Source organism: Spinacia oleracea, chromosome 5 (genome assembly GCF_020520425.1).
Source record: "Spinacia oleracea cultivar Varoflay chromosome 5, BTI_SOV_V1, whole genome shotgun sequence".
Taxonomy (NCBI): domain Eukaryota; kingdom Viridiplantae; phylum Streptophyta; class Magnoliopsida; order Caryophyllales; family Amaranthaceae; genus Spinacia; species Spinacia oleracea.
In genome coordinates, this window is record NC_079491.1 from 89,679,876 (window position 1) to 89,701,801 (window position 21,926).

Below are 21,926 nucleotides of genomic sequence, written 5' to 3' on the forward strand. Positions count from 1 at the left end.
GTAATCAGCACTATACCCCTGGAAATATCACAAACTCAAATCAATATGTGTTTAAATAGAATATCACAAACTCACATCAATATTTGTTTAAGTTTAATTTGTAGCGTATGTGATTCACTCACACATTGATCGTGGGATCCCCAACCAGGATGGAAGGTGTTTGGCGGCTGCACGTAGTTGTGTTGAGGAAGGCAAGTGTTCTGACAATTGCTGGTTTCTGGAAAGTCTTGTGGTACAACACTCTTGTTTTTCCTGACTTGCTTCCTTGCGGAGTTTTTATTCTCACCTGGTTGTAAAAATCTTTTTTCACGAGTCCTGTGAGCCTTTAAACCACCTCGCGGAACAGGATCTTTAACCATAATAGGGGGGGGGTAAGTGTGGTAGTATCATCCCCAACGCTGTTTGGAGGTTTGTTAACGGAGCCTGGTGTCGTAGGACCAACAATCGCCATCCTGTTCCCCCCGGAAGTCAGTGCACCAGATTCGTTATCACCAAATGCTGAAAGAGCATCACTCTCATCAAGACGTAACACAATATTCATAATACCTTCTATGACCAAATCCAACTTCTGCTCGGAAAGTGATCCACGGAGGGCAGCAGGTTCCACCGCATTCATAATCCGGTCATAGCGCTTAACTTCTTCTGTTTTCTCGGGATCATGATAAGCAACCTTCACAAGAGTGTGCTTGCGTTGTATATCTTTCCTCCATCGGTCAACTATATATCCAACAGGCACATTTTCCACATCCTCCACGTCCAACACCTTAATGATGTGCCTACACATAATGCCGTGGCACTCGAAATGTTTGCAGTCACACTTTGCAAAAGAGGTCTCCTTGTTGAACAGCACGACGTATATACGCTTCCGGCCTGCCAAAGATATTTCCTTTCTCAAGAACTTGGACCATACCCATACTTTGTCAGACACCGTATGCTCAACCTCCACATCAGAAACTACTTTCGAAGTAATAGGTGTTACGTAACATACCCGCATACATTGGATCTGGACTTCAACGAACTTCGCATCCGTATATAGTTTCTGGAACTTCCTCTCCACAGCAAACTCTCCAACCAAAGACCGAGTAAAACGACAACAGTTCACATCAGCAGCTTTTTCATCATTGGCCCTACTTTCCATGGCCTTGCAGTACCTAGGAGCAAACTGATATAATCTCGTATTCTTCTTCAAGTACCCGTCGAAGAAACTGTTAATACTCTCAACCCTCTGAGTCGTCTGCATCCCCGCCCAAAAAATATGCTTCACATATGCAGGTATCCACATTTCTCGCTGATTATACAACCCTATACATTTAAAAAAGGTCATTAGGTAAATTAACAACAAAGGAATTGAACATGAAAGACATTCTCACCAAAGACAATGCCATATATGAAATACCAACCACATTGCACATGTAAATCAAATTTTTATTGCAGTTTGGTACATAATTAAATGAAAACGTGTACCCATCTAAAATGTTATCGCGGTTTCGTATGATGTATACTTTATCATATCACGATTAGAATTAAAAGTAGTACCAAACAATGAAAAATACCTACTAGCCACTTGTAGCTTTCCTTAGCCTCCTTCAGCTTGAAAGTTTCCACCACTTCAGCCCAACCTTCTTCGAATTCAACAGGGGTCAAACTGTTGTATATGACATTCTGTAGGGCAACTTTTATTTGGGGAAAATCAGTCATCGAACCCAATTTTCGGCTGAACTTCTGCATAATATGCCACATACACCAACGATGTCTGGTTTTAGGCATTGGCATTGCTATTCTAATTGCCTTCCTCATAGCCGCATCCTGGTCGGTCATAATAGCAGCGGGAGCTTTACCCCCCATACAAGACAACCATGCCCTAAAGAGCCAAACGAACGTTTCCGCGGTTTCATGAGACACTAATGCACATCCAAGCAAAATTGTTTGCCCATGGTGATTCACCCCAACAAAGTTCGAAAATGGCAACTCATACTTGTTTGTCAAGTACGTGGAGTCAAAACAAACCACATCCCCAAAGTACTCATACGCGGCTCTGCTACGAGCATCAACCCACATTACATCCTGCAACTTCCCTGTTTTATCAAGCCGGTGCAGATGGAAAATTTTTTGATTATCCTTTGTCATTTTATCTAAATAATTTATCATCGCAACAGCATCCCCATCTCGTAGCCTTAATCGCATCCTCCTATTCAAAATATTATGCACGTCTTTTTTCATAAAACCAATATTCTCTACACCATTCCTTCTTCCCGCTAAGTTATTGAAAATCTGAGCCACAAGTGCACCTGAATCGTGATCATTTTCAATCTGTTTCAGGATTGTCTGAGTAATTTTCCTGACCCGGAACATGGAAATATGGTTGGACTTGGTAGGAGTGGGAATGTGGTTCAAATGTTCAGTAACAACACTCTTCACAACCCATAAATTCTCTTTGGTCCGAGCCCCATATAGCATAACAGGGCAACTACACTTCTTCGTCTTCCTCTTAAGAATTGGTTCCTCTGCGCAGGTAACTACCCTGCCATTCACCATCTGCCGGTATTTTGGCCTTCCATGACACTCACACCGCCAAACATAGGTCCTCAGGGAATTCGATTTGCCCGTTTCACTGTCTTTCACCCCGCTCTTATTCCCTCCCATACACACTACACCAAAACCTTGTTGCTCCCCATAGGATTGAAAATAGTTATTCAATGCTTCCCAATTAGCAAAAGCCATTCCAACAGAAGGGGTCGGTAGAACGGGACCTTTGTTCCGCTTCGTAGGAGTTGTATACAAATCTGCGTTAATGGTTGAAACCCCATCTCCATCACCAGGGAATCCAATGTCTCCATCCTCCATACAAGTAGTGTTTCGCCCCACTCCCATTTCTCCGGATTCATCATAATTATCATCATTAACCTCATTCAGGTCATCATCATTTTCAATACACAAATCTTCATCTAATTCATCTCCTTCATCTAATGCTTCATCATAATCATCCACAACATCATCCTCGTCATCTTCCCAACGTTCTTCACCAACTTCTACCTCCTCAACTCCACCATCTTCAGACTCTACACCATCACCTACCCCATCATCTTCGTCAAACCCATCATCACTACAATATTCCCCTACATCATCCAACAACTCTTCCTCCCCATCCAATTCAAGAACCTACATAATGAAATTTATTGTGTTTAATTTGGAGTATGGTACAGGATTCCGATACCAAACCTTAAAAATGTTTACCAATGAGTTCGTGTTCCCCATTGCCTTTTCCTCTTTTAACAAAATGTTTTCCGTAAATTCACAATTTATCAATAACAATACCCTAAATTTTATTCCAATCATCGTTGAGATCCTAATTATTATCCCAATCATCTTTATCCTAATTTTTTTCCCCATATTTCGTAACCAAATTCAAACCGTAATTTCAACATTACTCAAATTTATAACATGGATAATTAAAAAATTCATACCATAACTAATTCTCAGTCTCTACTCACTGAATTGAATGACCTCGTTTTAATAAAATTTTCGACATTATTTTTCCACTAATAGTTGAATGCATTTATTGTATGAAAAAATGAAATGTTTGGTTTATTTACAACTAATTACGGAAACTTGGAAACATACCTGGTTTAATTGCAACCTCCTTTTGCTTCCAACCACTCCTTCACCCTCCTTAGAAGTTCTCATTTCCGGCGCCTACCAATTTTTGGCCAACTTATCCACGCCTACTTCATGACAAACACCATACACAAGGTGAGCCCAGCTTCCACATTCGAGGGCTTCATTCATACGGATTTCAAATTTTTAATCAAACAAACCAGATCTGAAAGATAATTATGAAATTGGGGGAAGAAATTGGGGGAAGAAATTAAACAGAATAGAAATTAAAGTTTACGAAAAAAAAATTATGCAAATTATTTCACCATTTTTGCCGCCTAATTTTTCAACACTGACATTGGCGCAATTGGGGGAAATTTTCACTCTCTCTCTACAATTTCACCAAAATATCATGGCGCTTACATTTAACCCCCATTTTCTTTTTCTTTTCTAACTTTAATGACCCCACTTCTGATTTTAGTATTATTCTATTGCTAGTATACCATTTAAATGGTATACCTAGTATACACAAAGACTTCCTCGCGGTATTGCTAGTTTCTTTTTTACTTTTTACAGCGGTGTTACTTGCATAATACTCCCTTTAACATCAATTCATTAGTTAAGCAGTGTTCTAAAGTGGAAGAAATTTTATACGGAGTAATTTACTGTATGAAATAATGGTGTGATTGGTTAAATCCTAGGTAAGTACTTTAATTAGTATTGTTCGTACTTTGTTCAAAATAATTTATACGGAGTAATATGAATTTTTCGTAGTTTATTCTTTGTTTAATTTGCAAATTTCAATCCTTAATGATTTTAATTAATATGAAGTATAACAGTCAGACGATGGTTTACTAGTAGTACAAAAAACTATTGAATTGTCATTTTTATTTTATGCTTTTGGTAATTTTATTTTTTTAAACAGTGTGTATCCTATTTTAAAAACCTGGATACGCCACTGCTTGCATTATTTCTTTTTGCACAAAAACCAATGCAGCGGGTAAATTGTAGAAATTACACAATTTTGCCCATTTGATTAGAGGAAAGAGAAAATCTGAAAAAGAAAAAATATTTTGTAAAAGAGAATAAAAGGGGTAATTACGAGATTTATGATATTTTCTCTTCTTCTACGATTTCAAGTACTTAACTCATTTCTCTTCCTCTGGTTCCTTCTTTTCCATGAATTCACATAATTTTTCTTCTCATTAATTAATTGACAAAATTGACAAAATTCAGTGGCAGTAAAGAGATGAAGGTGAAAGAGTTAATGAAAATCGCAGATGGAGTGTAAAAAGTCAAAGGGAAATTGAATTAGCATGCCCAACAAAGGGTTTCATATATTTTTCCGTTTTTAGGTGGTAAAAAAACAAAATTTTAATTTTTTTAGGTGGTAAAATACAAGTTTTAGTTTTTTAGGCTGTAAAGTACAATTTTTTGATATTTGTAGGTGGTAAAGCTATTTATCCTTGTATAATATAGTGTTCACTCTGTTTCTCTTTATTTTAACACTTCCCTAAAACGGATAATTTGCAAAACTTCCCTAAAACGAAAAAATTACAACACTTCTCTAAAACGAAAAAATTACAACACTCTATAAATAGAAAACTATTTTGTATGATTTGACATTTCACCCCTTACTTTAGTCTCCATATTAACTATAACCTCTCACACACTAAATAAAATATTAGAACTACTTTCCATTTTTACCCTATCAATAAAGAAGTTTGATTCTTTTTTTTTTTTTCTTAAATTGTGAAAAAGTGTATGTTCCAACTACATAGAACCCGAGGAAGTATATCTCAACAAAGTCACTTCCCTACTCTTTCACAAGTCTTTTATTCAATACTCCCCCACCCCTCCCGCCCCCACCCGGTCCCTTTATTTGACCATTTATCTTTAGGTATCTTTTTGAAATTATTTCAAACGTTAAACTGAAAGTTTTTCCACTTGCTCCTCTATCACTCTCCTCATGTGACAACTTTATCAATACATGTGCACATTTTACACACAATGCTTATTTAATTGAATTTGTTCTATGGGGCAATCAAAAGGTTCAAAGTGAGTTTATTGGAAGGTAACGTAGATTATTGACCAACACTAGTAGAAAAACCGTCATGTGCTTCTCTTCAGTGCGGCTCATTTAGTTAAAAGGCAGCACTTGAAAACATTAAAAAATATTGAAAAATACATTTTCACAAGTGCGGCGCGACTCATTTTAGATTAAAAAAACTCTCTTTGTTCAAGTACGGACTTTAAACTCAAGTGCGGCTTGTTTAAAAACAAGCAACACAAAACATTGTCTCAAAAAACGGGGCAGCACAAGGTTCCTAAAAAAGAGAAGGGCCTCAATTTTTTTTTCATTTTCCCGCTCTTCATCTCCTTCCTTCACATTCTCTGTCTATGCGGCTCCGCAAAAGGAAGAAACTCACTGAACACACGCTCACCTATCTCTTCCGCGCCTTCCTCCTCTGCTTGTCATTGTTGCGCTCTGCTCTTCCTCCTTCCCCCACCGTTGTTGCGCTCTTCTTTCCCCTTATCTCTTCTAGGTTCGTAACTTAAAACCTAAGTTTTATTGAATTATTGTATGCTTTCTGTGTTTTGGGTGGGGTTTTTAGTGGTGGTGGTGGTGAAACTTCTCAACCATTTCTTCTCGTTAGTGTTGCTATTGTTGTTGTTGGTGGTGTTCTAGTTATTATTGATTGTTGTGTTGCTCTCTCTATCTCTCTCTCCTCTATTCCTCTCCTCTGTTCATCGCCACCGCTTGTGGTGTTGTTGCCGTTGTTACTGCCTCCTCAAGAACTGGTAATCTTCTTAACCCATCACTTCATTAATTAGATTGAATTAAATTAAAATACCCAATTGGGAAAACCCTTGCCATTTCAATTGATTCTCTCCCTTGTCTTGTTGTGGTGCGACGAGCACTCCACCGCTAACGTCGGTGTTTACATGGTGGTGTTGTTCTTGTTGCTGGTGCTGGGTTCTTGGTCTCCCTTGGTCCTCTCCTTGTCCTTGTCGCTTTTCTCCCCTAAGAACATTCACTTATGCTGCTGATTTCCTCATAGGTTTGAATTGAAACATTTCCCTAAATTTTAAGTTTTACTATTTTAAATTTTTTAATAAAATTGTTGTTAATTATTTCTTCGTTCATTTGTTCAATTGGTTTTTGAATACATTTCATTATTTTTTAATTTGTTCAATTGGTTTCTGAATACATTTTATAAAGCATCAGATCTGGTTATGATAGGGTTGTATGTGTTGATGTAGTGTTTTCGTTCTCTCATTTGCTAAACTGGGTATTATTGCCATAGTTTTGTGACTGGAATCTCTATTTATTAACAAGATTTTTCATTCATATCTTGTGCGTTGATGTTCTTCCCTCACAAGCACGCATACAACTGGCTTATACAAGCTTTTCAAAGTTATTGTCATTTGAGTTCTACTCTTTGTTTTATGTCTCATGCATATTGCAGGTCTGATCTCTGTAGCTTTCTGCTCAGATCAGCAGGTTTTGTTCAGGTCAACTAGTTCCATGGTACTAGTCTCCTTGTGGTCTACAGAGCTGATACAGTTTTGCAGCAGTTGGTCTGTATGTTCAAGGCCGAAGCGTGCTTTGTTCTGGTCAGCAGTAGAAGGTTGTTGGGTGCTGGTTATGCTGGTTGTCTTAAACTCAGTTGCAAGTTTGCAAAGCTACCAGAAAAAGGGTCTTTAAAGCTAGATGTCGCAAAAGTAGAGCTTGACAATGGAAAAGCCTTCAAGGAAACAATGGATCAAGAGCTCAAGGGATTCGAGGTCGAATTATCAACGAATGGATATCATAACAAACCCCAGAGGTCTAATTGTATCTCTGAACTGATAAATTATCATTGGAATTTCGAAATTATCATAGTAATATTCATGTGATTAGATCTCTATGTTATTTTTTGTTCTATTTGATCTTCATGTAGCATTGTTTTTATTCAGGATGATATTTCGAAAGGAGGTTCTGATGTAGATATTCATCAGGTAATTTATTAACGATTATATTGGCTTTTATTCGAAATTTTCATCATTTTTCTGATTTTGGTAATATTGAATGTATGTGAAATTCATTATGGAAATTGTTGTTGAATAATGAAGAAGTAACTCATAGATATTATTCACTGGTCATATTATTTGAACAGTTATGTAGTTCAAAGTCTTTCGGAATAGACCTTGTATGTAAAATTTAGTATAGAAACCAGTATAAGTCTTTAACAAGTAATATATTTGAATATTAGATCCTTTTTATTTCTTAAAATAAATCATTTTATTATTTTTCTTTCTTCTTCATTCTCCATAATGTTCACTTTGCTCTGCACTTTTGATCGGCACTGTTGTTGTTGCATGTATTGCTTGGTATTGTGTTCATTGTCATGCACTACTGTCCTCTAGTTAACTGAATAAGTCTAACTGTCCTCTAGCCTATAGCCTCTAGCTAATTGATCAGAATATTGCACAAAATAAAATTTATAGAAGACTAAATAAGAATTTATTGAGATACGTATGAAGTATATATTAGGAAGTGAGGGGGTAGCTTAATTTTATAACTAACTTAGGTGCAGTAACCTTTATGAGAGAATTTTTGTACTACGCATCACTATATTTTTTATTCAGTTTTTTAAATATATATTCTTTGTTTATACTATACTTTGGAAAATTTGGTAATATTAATCCAACCTTCGGCCAATTTTCTTTTATTAATCCCACCTACGATATATTTTTTAATAATCCCACCTTTATTACCCAACGACTTTAATTGGGCTTAAATGACCGTTAACCAGTGAAAAAATCAACAAGATGGTTATGAATTGATGATGATGACTGAATATATCGAGAGAGAGTACTACCACGTAGGGATATATTACCGCCTACAACAAGTTTATGACCTGTTGGGCCCAATAAAAGTCATTGGGTAGTAAAGGTGGGATTATTAAAAAATATGTCGTAGGTGGGGTTAATAAAAGAAAATCGGCCAAAGGTTGGATGAATATTATCAAATTTTCCTATACTTTTTTAGTCCTCCTATTCGCCAATAAAGTTCCAATAATATAATATAACTTTCATGATATAATTAAGAATTCTTAAAAACTAATAAAATATACTTATATGAGATACTCTTACAGTCATACCAAAGCTGACAAATTATGTGTGTAATAAAAAAATTACATTTTAAATTTTTTTGTCTAACGTGTTTTTATAATAAATAAAACTCATATTTAGTATTGTACAAAAGAGTAGAATCTTTTGAAGAATCGTAAAAATTTCAAATATCCAGAATATAAATAATACATTTAAATATTTTCTTTAAATAACAATCTATATATTCTTAACATATATAATAATATAGTGTTTCATAAATCAAGTAAAGTATAAACAACCTTAAAGCAATGTAGACCTAATCAAGAGTTTAATGACTCAAAGCTCCCATTAAAACCAAGAAATTTACATGCTTTACAAATTTTAAACATAAAATTGTATTTCCTAGTCCAACCAGAAACTTACAAATTTAATTAAAATTTAAAGCTCATATAAAATAACATTTAAATCCTTTAATTTTTATTTTCAGTTGATTAAAATTAATTAATTTAAATTTAATCAAGGTTTTAATTTTAGTAAAAAATAATTAGTATAAATAAATTTATAATAATTAAATTAATCAAAATTAAATTCCAAGAAAAAAATTAAATTACGAATTTAAATTTAATTAAAATCGTTTTCAACCGAAACATAAATAAAACGACCCTTACGTACTAAGGCAAGGCCTTAGGCCGAAGCCCAAGCGTCGCCCAAGAACCAAACAACCGCAGCGCCATGGGCCGCGTGCACGAAGCAGCGCCCAGGCCCGCGTTGTGTGGCCGAGTGATGCCCATCGCTGCGCACAGCCTCGTGCTGTGCTTGCTGCTCGCTGCTCGATGGCTGCCTGCGCTAGGCAGTGGCATGCGCAGAGGCATACGAGCTCCCTTGCTCGTATGCTACTCCCTTGCCTCGTGCCTGGCGCTACGTTGCATCGTTGCCCCTTGTTTTCTCGACCATCCACACGGCACAACCAATGCCTGCCGCGCATGCATCGTTGCTCATTGCCTTGTACCGCATGGGCGACGAGCTCCCTTGCTCGTCGTCGCATGCCCGCACAATGCAACACCCCTTAAGGGTAACACTTAGCTTCCATTGCTTCCTGCTTGCAACATTGGTGATCGGTTTTATAAAAAATAATAATTTTATACTTTAATTTAATTGACAAATTAATAAATCATATTAGTTTCATTAAATTTGGGCAAAAATCAAAAATTTATTATTCAAATTAATATCCGATTATATTTATTTTCATGGGTTCAAATCTAGGTCATAAAATTTTAAAACTTATCAATTTTAACAAATTTTATGGTGGTTTTTAATCATAAGATCCTAATTAAATTGCTAATTAATTATGAAAATCAAAACAAATTCTAAATTATTCGAATTTCAACAAATTAATTACAATTACAAATTAGGTTGTATAATTAACAAGATTAGGCATTAAACAAGAATCGCAAATATTTAATTTAACATCTTAAAAATTACAAATTTTGCGTTCGAAAAACTAAAACCTCCGAAAAGTCATAGTGAGGCTTCGAATTTGGGATTCTGGGTTCGGCATCAAATCTTTGATTTTTGTCAAAATTTTAAAACGTCGTTTACGTGCGAAATTCACTATAAAATTATAAGATTACGACCATTATAGACAAAACTGCCGAAAACTCACGCGAACATATAATCAAATAATCGCACGAATTTGCAATTAATTACATACACGAAATTAATCACCCATTTAATTCATTGCAAATTTATAAAATTTAACCATGTTAACTATAATTGATTATGGAATTAATCAGAGGCTCGTGATACCACTGTGACACTACTACAAAAATGGGCAAAGAGATCCTTCCAAAATGGCCTAAGAGACCTCTTCTAAGGAGGTCTCTATCTCACAGGTCTCTTTGATAAAGAGACCCCCTCGTCAAGAGGAGGTTTCTTTCTAAGAAACAAGAGACCTGCTAGATAAGAAAAGAGGTCTCTTATGTAAGCCTTATGGAAAAAAAATTAGAAGGGGAATAGATCCCTCATTCAAGATATAGGGTATGTTTTTAAATAAGTGGAGACCCCATATATAAGAAAGGGGGTCTCTTTTCATTTTTCTTAATTTTTTTTTTAACAAATTCATACCCCATATTTAAAATAAGAGGCCTCTTTGATATTTTTTATTTTTTTATTATTATTAAACGTGAGAGAAATTTTTTATTCCTACTGGTCTCTGTTCGTAATTTTTTTAATAGCAGCATATGCGAGACATATTTTAGGCAAAAAAAATTAGCATTAAACCTTTTTGGAAATTTCATAATAATTCATACTATTAACAAAAAATATCTCACATTACATCAAATGCATTCTCCAAAAAAATAAAATAAAAAAAGTAGAAAAAAAAACTTTAAGGTCTGCATAACTATGACAAGATCCTAAACGACAATAATGCATATTACTAATGTGGGCACAAGCCCTTGAGTAAAAAAAAACAAAAGGTTGGTAATAAAGAGCAAGGCCTCTTGTACTTCAATATCAGAGAAGCTCTTCACAACAAGCATTAGACCAAACGGGCACGAGCGAGCACCTAGGGGATCATTCATCTCATGACTATTACCGAAATCACACTTGGTTTCAAACTACAAAAAAAAAAAGATGAAAGCAAAGAGTAAGCCAAATATTCAATAAATATACAACAAAATTTCCTACCAAGATGCAAAAGTGTGACTGACTGCATGCATATACCAACAATAGAATGTAATACAAAGATGAAAAGAAAACAACTCAGAAAGATGAGTCAAAACAATCTCCAACTGGAATTGAGCATTTCATATTAACTTGTACACTTTGTTCATTGGTAAACTATCGAGTAGACAAGCATGGACCAAAAATAGAGTTTGTGTTGATTTGGCGACAAAAAAATAAAATAAAAACTTTAAATGTAGCTTTCTCATTTTTGCAAGGTAAGAAACTTAATAGATATATAAATGAGTTTGTTTTAAGGAATTATTTTAGTGACCTTTTTTAATTGGAAACTCGGATGTATTGAGTTCCAGGTACTACACTTATTACCTAATCCCGTGACATAGGTAGTCATATCAACCTCAGATGTCCTTACAAAGACAAGATGTATATGAATTTTAAATTATTTTGTTTATAAATAGCTGCTACACCCTTTCAAAGTGAAGCTGGAAGATTTAACAGAGGAGTAATGAAATAGGTAGACCATATAAACATAATTTAGATCAAGCAATATACAAGCACAATTAGAGGCATTACGTTACCTGTAGTTCATTGGATATGTATCCTGCAACAACAACAACACGTAAAAAGCCAACTAAAAAAGGCAGAAAACATGGTATAGTCAAGTACTGAACTCAAGAGGGAAAACAAATTAAAAATGGGATAAGTATGTATTATACTCGATTAAAGCACGTGACACCAAAATTACTATCTCTATATATAATAGTTATTGTACTTATGCAGTTATGTTGAATAAATGTTTTATACTACCTGCTTTATCAAGTTTATTAGCAAGCTTCTCGATCATCTTGAAGTTCCCAGAACTTTTTAAACCTCAAACACCAACTTTCATTATAATTATTACCAGACTTCTGCATTTATATCAAGTTTCTCAGCCAGCTTCTCCATCATCTAGAAGTTCCCGGAACTTTTTAAACCATGACCTCCAGTCACTACAATGCGTGCATTTCCATGATCATGGCACTTAATTATGAGAGCTAAGCTTTACAAATCTAGATTTCTCCAGAATTTTTTCAAATGAGAACCAAAATAAGAGGTTACAAGACATATAACTATAAAGCAAGTTATAAATTTTTAATGGATCTGAATGTATAAATTGTCGTCAGTAGGCACTCATAAGGCAATAATAAGTTGATAATACAAGAAAAGCAAACTACTCATAGAAACTCTACTACTACATCCCTATAACAACAAAACAGTATAGATTTCCAATCACAACGTTGCCAAAGACTCAGTTTGCACAATCTTTGATTGTTTATTACTTTCCTCTGTGCTCTAATAGAAATTTGACAATAAAGTAGACAACTAATTATAAACCATGTATGTTTTTGTTGTCACAATTCATTTATTGTATCTAAACTAATTCAACCAAGTATATTAAAATGGTAAAACCCATTCAATGAAATTATGAATTGGTTCGCTTGAGTTGTAACATTAACCGACCTTGTGCAAATTCAGAAATTATGAAGAGACCTCCTTCATTTTTTCAACGATCTTCAACCCAACATGCATGCGATTCCTCCAGCATTCTAGAATTTCCAGTTAGCACAATTGTCGCAATCCATTTCATCTTATCTTTCATACCTGAACTTTCACAATTCAACTAATTGAATTTTAAACCATAGAGTCGACAAATCAAACAATACAATTAAAATTTTGATTTGTTGTTGGTGAGGCATAGAAGGAAGTTGGCAGAGAGCAAAATTATCAAACACTCAAAAAATAATTGGGTATTTCATCAAATACTTGGCGTGCAAACACTCAAAAAATAATTGGGCATTTCATCAAATACTTGGCGTGCAACTCAAATAATATAAATTCCACTACGTCATAACAATCAAATAAATCATCTATAATCATTAGAATCCAAGAAATTAACAACATTCAAATCCCTACTCAATAAACAAACAATAACAACCAATTATTCCTAATTAGAAAACCTAACTTAATTGCTCATACAAAAACCCTAATTTTTTAATACCCAAAGTAGAAAACATACCCGTTCTAATGTAAACGGTGGAAGTGATAATGGAAGCAAGGAAGAGGTGGTGATAGGTAGCAGAAGGCAGGGATTGTTGGACGGAGGATAGACAGAAACCGGTGTTTGACTAGTAGCGATTCCGATTCATCCATTTTCCAACGCATGCAATTGATCTACTGTTATAGTTCATTTACATTGGATTAGATGAAATATGAAGAGGAGAGAAGAGAGAGGAAGAGAGGATGAAAGAGATGAACCATGGTTGCTGAGTTTCTATAAAGAGAGAGAAAAGGAGATGGAAACTCAAAATGATTTGAGTCTTGAGGAGAGAGATTGTGTGGAACGAAGATGGTCACCTAAATTTTATTTATTTTTAGTTTTGGTTGGGAAAGAGACCCGTGTATCCAGTTAAGGGGTCTCGCATTTTTTTTCAAGCGCAAATCTGGTGGGCCCCAATGTGATTTGAGACCCGTGGACAGACATAAAGGGTCTTTTATCTTTAATTTCCTTTTTCATACGGTATACTAGTGGGTCCAAATGCATATTAGAGACCTGTTATTTATGATATTAGATCTCTCATATCAAAGAGATCTGTTATTTAAATAATGGGTCTTTTATTTGAGGTCTCTTCGCCCATTTTTGTAGTAGTGTGAGGTTATGACAAATATAAACAATATATTTCATGTGGAAAAACCATAAAGCCAGGAATCCAAATTAATTGCCACGTAGTCAATTAGCATAATTAGGATACATACAATGTGATGCGTGCCTTCCCTAGCTGCTCCCGAACCGAACAAGAACAAGTTTTAGGACTCCAAATGTCGCCCCTCCGTAGATAGTCCACAGCACGTTCGGATCCGCCTTAGATTCAATTAACTAGAATATTATCTAAGGTTTTATGTTTACTCGAAAAGCTTAATTATTAATTTAGGCAAATTATTAAATTATCTCTTGAACTTAATGTATGTGAATACTTATTGAATTGTGTTATAAATTGTGATTATGAGCCATATATTTATAGGGGGGAAATAACGGAATTAGAATTCTACTAGGATTCAAATAACTAAATCTATTAGGATTCTAGTTAAATTGTAACATTAGAATTTAACGTTTAATCAAACACCTAAGTATTTAAGATTTAACAAATTATCTAATTTGAGTAGAATTAGGAAAACGAGATTTACTTCTCAAGGAAGTTACCTAGCCGAACAAGGCAACGCGTGACTCTTGAGCCCACGCTGCAGTGCAGCCCGCAGCCAAGCAGCGCAGCCCGCAACTTGCTGCTCGCAAGCCCACAACGCTGGCTTGCTGCTCGCTGGCCCATGGGCACTGGCTTGCTGTTCGCTGGCCCCAGGGCGCTGCTGCTGCTCGGCCCAGTTGCTCGGCGCTCGCGCGGGCTTGCTGGGCCTTGCTTTGTGCTGGGCCTTGCGTCTAGCAAGCTCGTCCGTCGATCGTTTCGTACGTCGCGCTTCTGATTCGTTTTCCGATTCCGGATTTCATTTCCGATTCGAACAATATTTAATATTTTCGATTCCGGAATTTATTTCCTATTCGAACAAATATTTAATATTTCCGATTCTATAATTTATTTCCGATTCCGACAATATTTCCGATTCCGGTAATATTTCCGTTTCCGGCAATATTTCCGATTCCGGCAATATTTCTATTTCCGATAATATTTTCCGATACGTACCATGTTTTTGTTTCCAGCAACATCTACGACTTGGATAATATTTATATTTCCGTCACGATCCATATTTCCGTTTCCGGCAATATCATCATTTCCGGAGTATTCTTTATTTTTCCTTTTGACGAATTCAGCTCCCACTGAAATCGAGATCCGTCGCTTCCGAATGTTCATAAATAGAGTATTTAATTAACTTAAATACTTGATCCGTTCACGTACTATTTGTGTGACCCTACGGGTTCAGCCAAGAGTAAGCTTTGGGTTAATATTATTAATTCCACTCGAACTGAAGCGACCTCTAGCAAGGCATACAGCTCACTTGATCTCACTGAATTGTTAACTTGTATAATTAATTAATACTGAACCGCATTTATTAGACTTAGCATTGAATGCATACTTGGACCAAGGGCATTATTTCCTTCACCCTTTACCTATGTAGTCCACCATCCCTACTTCTGCCGATGTGGTCATGGAGGACGTAACTCACGAGGACCCCGTCTCTCCTAACTTGGGTGATCTTCCCCCCTCCAAGATCTGCTGACCAGTCTGAAAAGATTGTGATTGACTTGGATCTAGAGAAGTTTGCTCCTCGGGAGGTTGGTGCTGGAGTTGCACAGGCTTCCGTGCTAGCTGTCGCCGAGGATGGTGATCCCCCAATGCAACCCTTCAAGAGACCTCGGCAGTACGTAATTGGGGTCGACTTCTACCTCGGCTCTAGAGAGGTTGATGAACCAGGACACTTGTGCCAATGTGCCGCTGAAGCGAATTCCTCGTTCTGTTCGGGACTTAATGGCGAAGTATGCTTCTGGGTCAGGAAACAGGGAGGTTCCTGTTACTGACTTGGAATCTGTGATGGGTCCCAAGGCTGTTCGGGAGCATGTGCTTCGTGGTGTCCTTGGCTTTAGGGTGCCCAGTGCAGTGGTGTTAGGTTATGAATAAAACAAACAATATAATTCATGCGGAAAAACTGTAAAGCCAAGAATCCAAGTTAATTGCCTTATAGTCAATTAGCATAATTTAGGTTACATACAATGTGATGCGTGCCTTCCCTAACTGCTCCCAAACCGAACAAGAACAAGTCTTTTGAGCTCCAAGTGTCGCCCCTCCGTAGAAAGTCCACAGCACGTTCGGATCCGCCTTAGGTTCAACCAACTATGATATTCACTAAGGTTTTATGCACTCGGGTTAGATTATAAATTAGGTTCTCCCTTGAACAAAATCTAAGTAAAGAATATGATATGGGTTGTTAAATTATGAGGGCTAGCCTCATATTTATAGCGTAGGAAATAAGGAATTTGAATCCTACTAGGAGAACAATTACCCATATTTTTAGGATTAATTCTTAATCAATTAGACTTATAAGAATAATTAAACTCCTAATAATCCAATTCTAGCTAGACTAGGAAAACTAAACTTAACACCCAAGTTACTTGGCGACTAACTAATCGGACAAGGCTTAGAAGCACAAGGACTCGCCACCAACGCAGCCTTGCAGGCCACGCTGGCGCGCACCTTGGCTTGGCCCAAGCGAGGCTCGCTGCTGGTCGTGGCCCATTCCTTGCTGCTGCTTGGTCGTGGCCCATCGCATAACACGCCAACACCATTGTTGGGCGCTAGGCTTAGCTGTGGCGCTGGGCCTTGTGCCTTGCGATGTGCGCTCGGCCTTTTGCTTGTCGAGCGATGGACCGGCTCGCTTGCCGGCTTGTCGCTCGTCGAGCTTCCGATTCGTTTTCCGATTCCGGAATCTATTCCCGTTTCGAACAAATATTTACGTTTCTGTTAATATTTCTGATTCCTGAAATAACTTCCTATTCCTACAATATTTTCGATTCCGGTAATATTTTCGTTTCCGGCAATATTTCCTATTCCGGCAATATTTCTATTTCCGATAATATTTTCAGATAAGAACCATGTTTCCGTTTCCGGCAACATCTACGACTCGGATAATATTTTTATTTCCGTAATGAACCATATTTCCGTTTCCGGCAATATCTTCATTTCCGGAGTATTTTTTACTTAGCCTTTTGACGATTTCAGCTCCCACTGGAACCGAGATCCGTTGTAACACCCTGATAATTCCTTATATTTATAATTCCCTTTTTCCGACTAATATAAAAGAATTACCAAGATATTACCGCCATCGTGATAACGGCTAAGGCTATTTACCAGAATTATGCAGCGGAAATAACTAACTTTCAAAACACATTAAATAGTTAATGGTCATAAAACAACTTGGAACCATCAAGGCCCAAAACCAACATTAACTAGTTTAGAAAATCTATTAACTAAGGTTTAAAACCATACTGTAATAATGGCAGTCATGACTATAAATTAAATAGAGTTTATAAATACGAGAGATGAAATAGTCACTCAACACTACTCCCACGATAACTTCTCCCACAAGTTATCTCTACCAACCTTCTTATTGAAATCTACTCCCCAACAATGCAAGTGCAAGGATGGATCATCATAGGGTCATTAAGGCGAAGGCCATGACCGAAAGAGGTGAAGCACGAAGTCACCGAAAGATGAGCACGAACAAGCTAGAATGAAATCCTAGTCTAACATGCTTCACTCAACAATAAAGATAATCCACATGCAAAAGCCATTCAAGTAAACAATTAATCATGAAGACACTTGAGACTTGACACGACTCTCAACTTATAGATTAATAAGAATTAGCTTCGAATGGGTAGTACACAAAACCACTGAGGGAATAATAAGACCACTGAGGGAATAACAAGACCACTGAGGGAAACTGAGGGTGTTGGGAGCCCACCAAGCACCAAATAAATAAGGCCGGGCTTTCTACCGACACTCGGACCATACCGACGAAATTCCTGCGCATTTTATAAGCGATTAACCAAAAGAATGAAACAACGTCTTGTATCATTCAAGGAGTACGAGCGAGCGACTGCCCCCATTGCTCATACTCAAGGTATATACGTTCTAAGAGTTTGAAGCTCATTCGGGTTACACTTTACGTTAATTAGTATGTTATGTTCAAGACTCAACCCAAAGTCATAACTTACAAGGAATTCAACAATTACACAAATAAATAATTAAACAATGACACTTCATTTTAATCCTTTAGGACTTGTGATCAAACATAGGATTCAAGTGAAATTACTCCATTGTTCCTTCTCAAAATAACTGTTTGAGATAACCCGAGATTGCCTGTTAACAAGCGGGATGTGCCCTTAGAAAGAATAGTCCTTAGTTCAATTCACATAAACTTCTTAAATGTATTCTACACGACGGTAGAATAAACGATGCACTAAGGCAATATTCAATAGGCTCACTGTATGCTAGACATCCCGTACAATAGCATAATCATAACAACTTGCATGTGAAACACTCATACATGCATATCAATTTGAACAACATGCTTGACATAATTCAAAGATTATAAAAGTCCATAATATGATAGTTCAATAGAATCTATAAAGCATTAATCAATCCATGACATGCTCATTCACGTAGAATACATAGATTCAATAATAATTCTCCACATGCTTGTTCACACATCAAACATGAGTTCTCAACACTTAAGTTCACATGATTCACAATCAATATACTTCATAAAGTCCTCATGAGATAGGTGGTCACCCTAGTCATGTACGTACATGGAATACCTAAGTACGAGGGCCACTGTGCGAATCACGACTCAAGCTAGAAATCGACTCCTATAAACACAAAGGAGAAACTTAATTATTATCCATGTTTATTAAATTTCCAGCAACTATTTAAGAATTTAAAACCCTTGGTTTATTTAGAAATTAATCGTTATTCGTTAATTTAATAGTCTCAAATAGTCAACTCAACTCTTAGCATAAAAACATTTACTTTTGGCCATAAAATCATTAAAAACCAACACTTTAAGCTTTATTATAAATCTGAAAATTTAAGTTGATTCCCATAATTTAAATCGTCATTAAATTATGTGAATCAATCGCTTGAACAATTGGAATTAAAATCCTATCAATAGGTCATTAATAAAACCATGTTTTGACATTAAAAATTAACACTTTATTTAATCATTAAATCTGAAAATAATAATTCATATGATTAAAAAGCAATCCCATCAATTCAAATACGAAAACTTTAAAACACGGTGTTCATAACAGTTCCCAACAATTTAAACAATCCAAAACAATTAAATAATCTTAATTAAATAATTTAAAAACGAAATTAGGAAAAGATAAGAAGTATACAGAGTTTGATTAACAATAACAACACACACACACACAACACGGGTGTGTTGCGTGTGGGGCAGCGGCACGAGAAACAGCAGCAGCGACACAAGCACTCGTGGGCGTGTGAGGTGCGCTGGGTGCTGCGGCAGGGGCGAGTGGGTGATGCTGGCAGGGCGAGACGCAGCAATAACGCACAGCAGCGTGCGTTGCTGGGCAGCGAGGGATGCGAGGCATGCGAGGGATGCGGGGGACCAAGGGCTGCTAGGGAGTTTGTGAAGAAAATAAATGCCCTTGGTCCAAGTATGCAATCAATGCTAAGTCTAATAAATGCGGTTCAGTATTAATTAATTATGCAAGTTTATAATTCAGTGAGATCAAGTGAACTGTATGCCTAGCTAGAGGCCGCTTCAGTTCAAGTGGAATTAACAATATTAATCCACAGCTTACTCTTGACTTAACCCGTAGGGTCACACAAAAAGTGCGTGAACGAATCAAGTATTTAAGTGAATTGAATACTCCATTTATGGATATTCGGAATCGATGGATCTCGGTTCCAGTCGGAGCTGAAATCGTCAAAAGGCAAATTATGAATACTCCGGAAATGATGATATTGTCTGAAACGGAAATATGGATCGTATCGGAAATATAAATATTATCCAAGTCGTAGATGTTGCCGGAAACGGAAACATGGTACGTATCGGAAAATATTATCGAAAATGGAAATATTGCCGGAATCGGAAATATTGCCGGAAACGGAAATATTGCCGGAATCGGAAATATTATCGGAATCGGAAATATAAATATTTGTTTGAAACAGAAATTAATTCTAGAATCGGAAATATTAATTATTGTTCGAACCGGAAATGAACTCGGGAATCGGAAAATTAATCGGAAGTGCGACGTACGAAATAAACATCGGACGAGCTTGCTAGACGCAAGGACCAGCACGAAGCTAGGCCCGCGCCTAGCGAAGCCACAGCAGGCGAGCAAGCAGCCTGCCAAGCATGCAAGGCCCAGCCAAGCAACGAAGCAAGGCCAGGTCCAACAAGCGTGGCAAGGCCAGCACGCTGGCGTGCCCTTCGTGGGCCGCGTACCAGCTGCTGGGCCCAGCCAACCCACCGCGCGCGCGGGCAGGCCCCTTGCGGGCTGTTCGTGTGTGTTTCGAATCCTTAAGTGTTTAGGATTTATCCGATTAGAATATTTTCCTGAAACTACTAGAATTAGTTGTTATGCAAAACACTAAAACTAATAGATTTGATTTGAATCTAATTCTAATAGAATTAGAGAAGTTGAATCCTAGTAGGTTTCTAGTTCCGATAATCCTAACCTATAAATAGGTGATGGCAATCACAATTTATAATACATCAATTCATGTATTCATATAGTTTTAAGTTAAAAACTAAGGTTAATAATTTGCCAAATAATTATAAACGAATAACATAATACCTTAGGCTAAATTCTAGTTAATTGAATCTAAGGCGGATTCGAACGTGTTGTGGACTATCTACGGTGGGACTACACTTAGAGTCCTAAACTTGTTCTTGTTCGGTTCGGGAGCATCTAGGGAAGGCACGCTTCGAATGTATGCATCCTAAATTATGCTAATTGTTATGTGGCAATTAATTTGGATTCCCGGCTTTATAGTTTTTCCGCATGAAATATATGTTTTATATTTGCCATAACCTAACAGTGGTATCACGAGCCTCTAATTAATTCCATGATCAATTATAGTTAACATGGTTAAATTTTATAAATTTGCAATGAATTAAAGGGGTGATTAATTTCGATTTTTGTAATTAATTGCAAATTTGTGCGATTATTTAATTATATGTTCGCAGGATTTTCGGCAGTTTAGTCAATAATGGTCGGAATCGTATAATTTTATAGTGAACTAGTATTGAAGCCCGTGCATCGCACGGGTTTGTCATTTTTCGTACATATTTGTCTTATTATATTATCGTATATAAATACGTGTTTTATAAAGTATATACCTATAATAGAAAGTTAAAATAGTTCACTTTTGAAGTTGGAGTATAAATGTGTTCTCAATATTTAAAATGTTTATGCATAAGGTACTCATAGAAAAATCGAGTTATGAATGGTTAGTTCAATAATGAGAAAACTCGAGTTAAGTTAGACTCCCCCTGTCCTTATTTATTCGCGCCATATTCTATTTAGTTCATCCCTTAGAGATTGCTTCATTTTCTTACTGTATTAAATCTTCAGCATTTTACTATCCTTTTGTTTGTTATCATCTTTTTAAATATTTAACTTATCACTATAACATGGAAGAGATAGAATAAACAAACAGTTACAACTAGTTAAAAAAAATCATGAACCATACCTCTTGTTCTTAAAATATACTTTGTACTCCACACAAGGTCATGGCCTAGCGATAAAGAATGAGCGATTATGTTCAAAAATTCTCAAGTTTGATCCACCACACCCTTTGTAATTTACATTGCCCCTTGGTATTAGCTATCCAAACAAACTCAAACAACATAGTATAAGAAGTACCTCATGAGAACAAGTAAAATCCAAATGGTAATGACTCCATGAAATACCCTAAAATTTAATCTCGATTTTGATAATGTACTTAATATCCTTAATATTTGGTTAAGAATTGGTA

General features: G+C 36.4%; 1 protein-coding gene across 1 annotated transcript; it reads right to left on the reverse strand.

Moving 5' to 3' along the window:
* Positions 1–325: 325 nt before the first annotated feature.
* On the reverse strand, positions 326–3,782 carry LOC130461682 (protein FAR1-RELATED SEQUENCE 6-like). The gene is made up of 3 exons (XM_056829854.1): positions 3,622–3,782; positions 1,554–3,159; positions 326–1,302 (listed from the first exon to the last, which is right to left on the reverse strand). Exons 1-3 carry the CDS (start codon positions 3,682–3,684, stop codon positions 326–328), a joined length of 2,646 nt encoding a protein of 881 aa, XP_056685832.1. The 5' UTR covers positions 3,685–3,782.
* Positions 3,783–21,926: the final 18,144 nt, after the last annotated feature.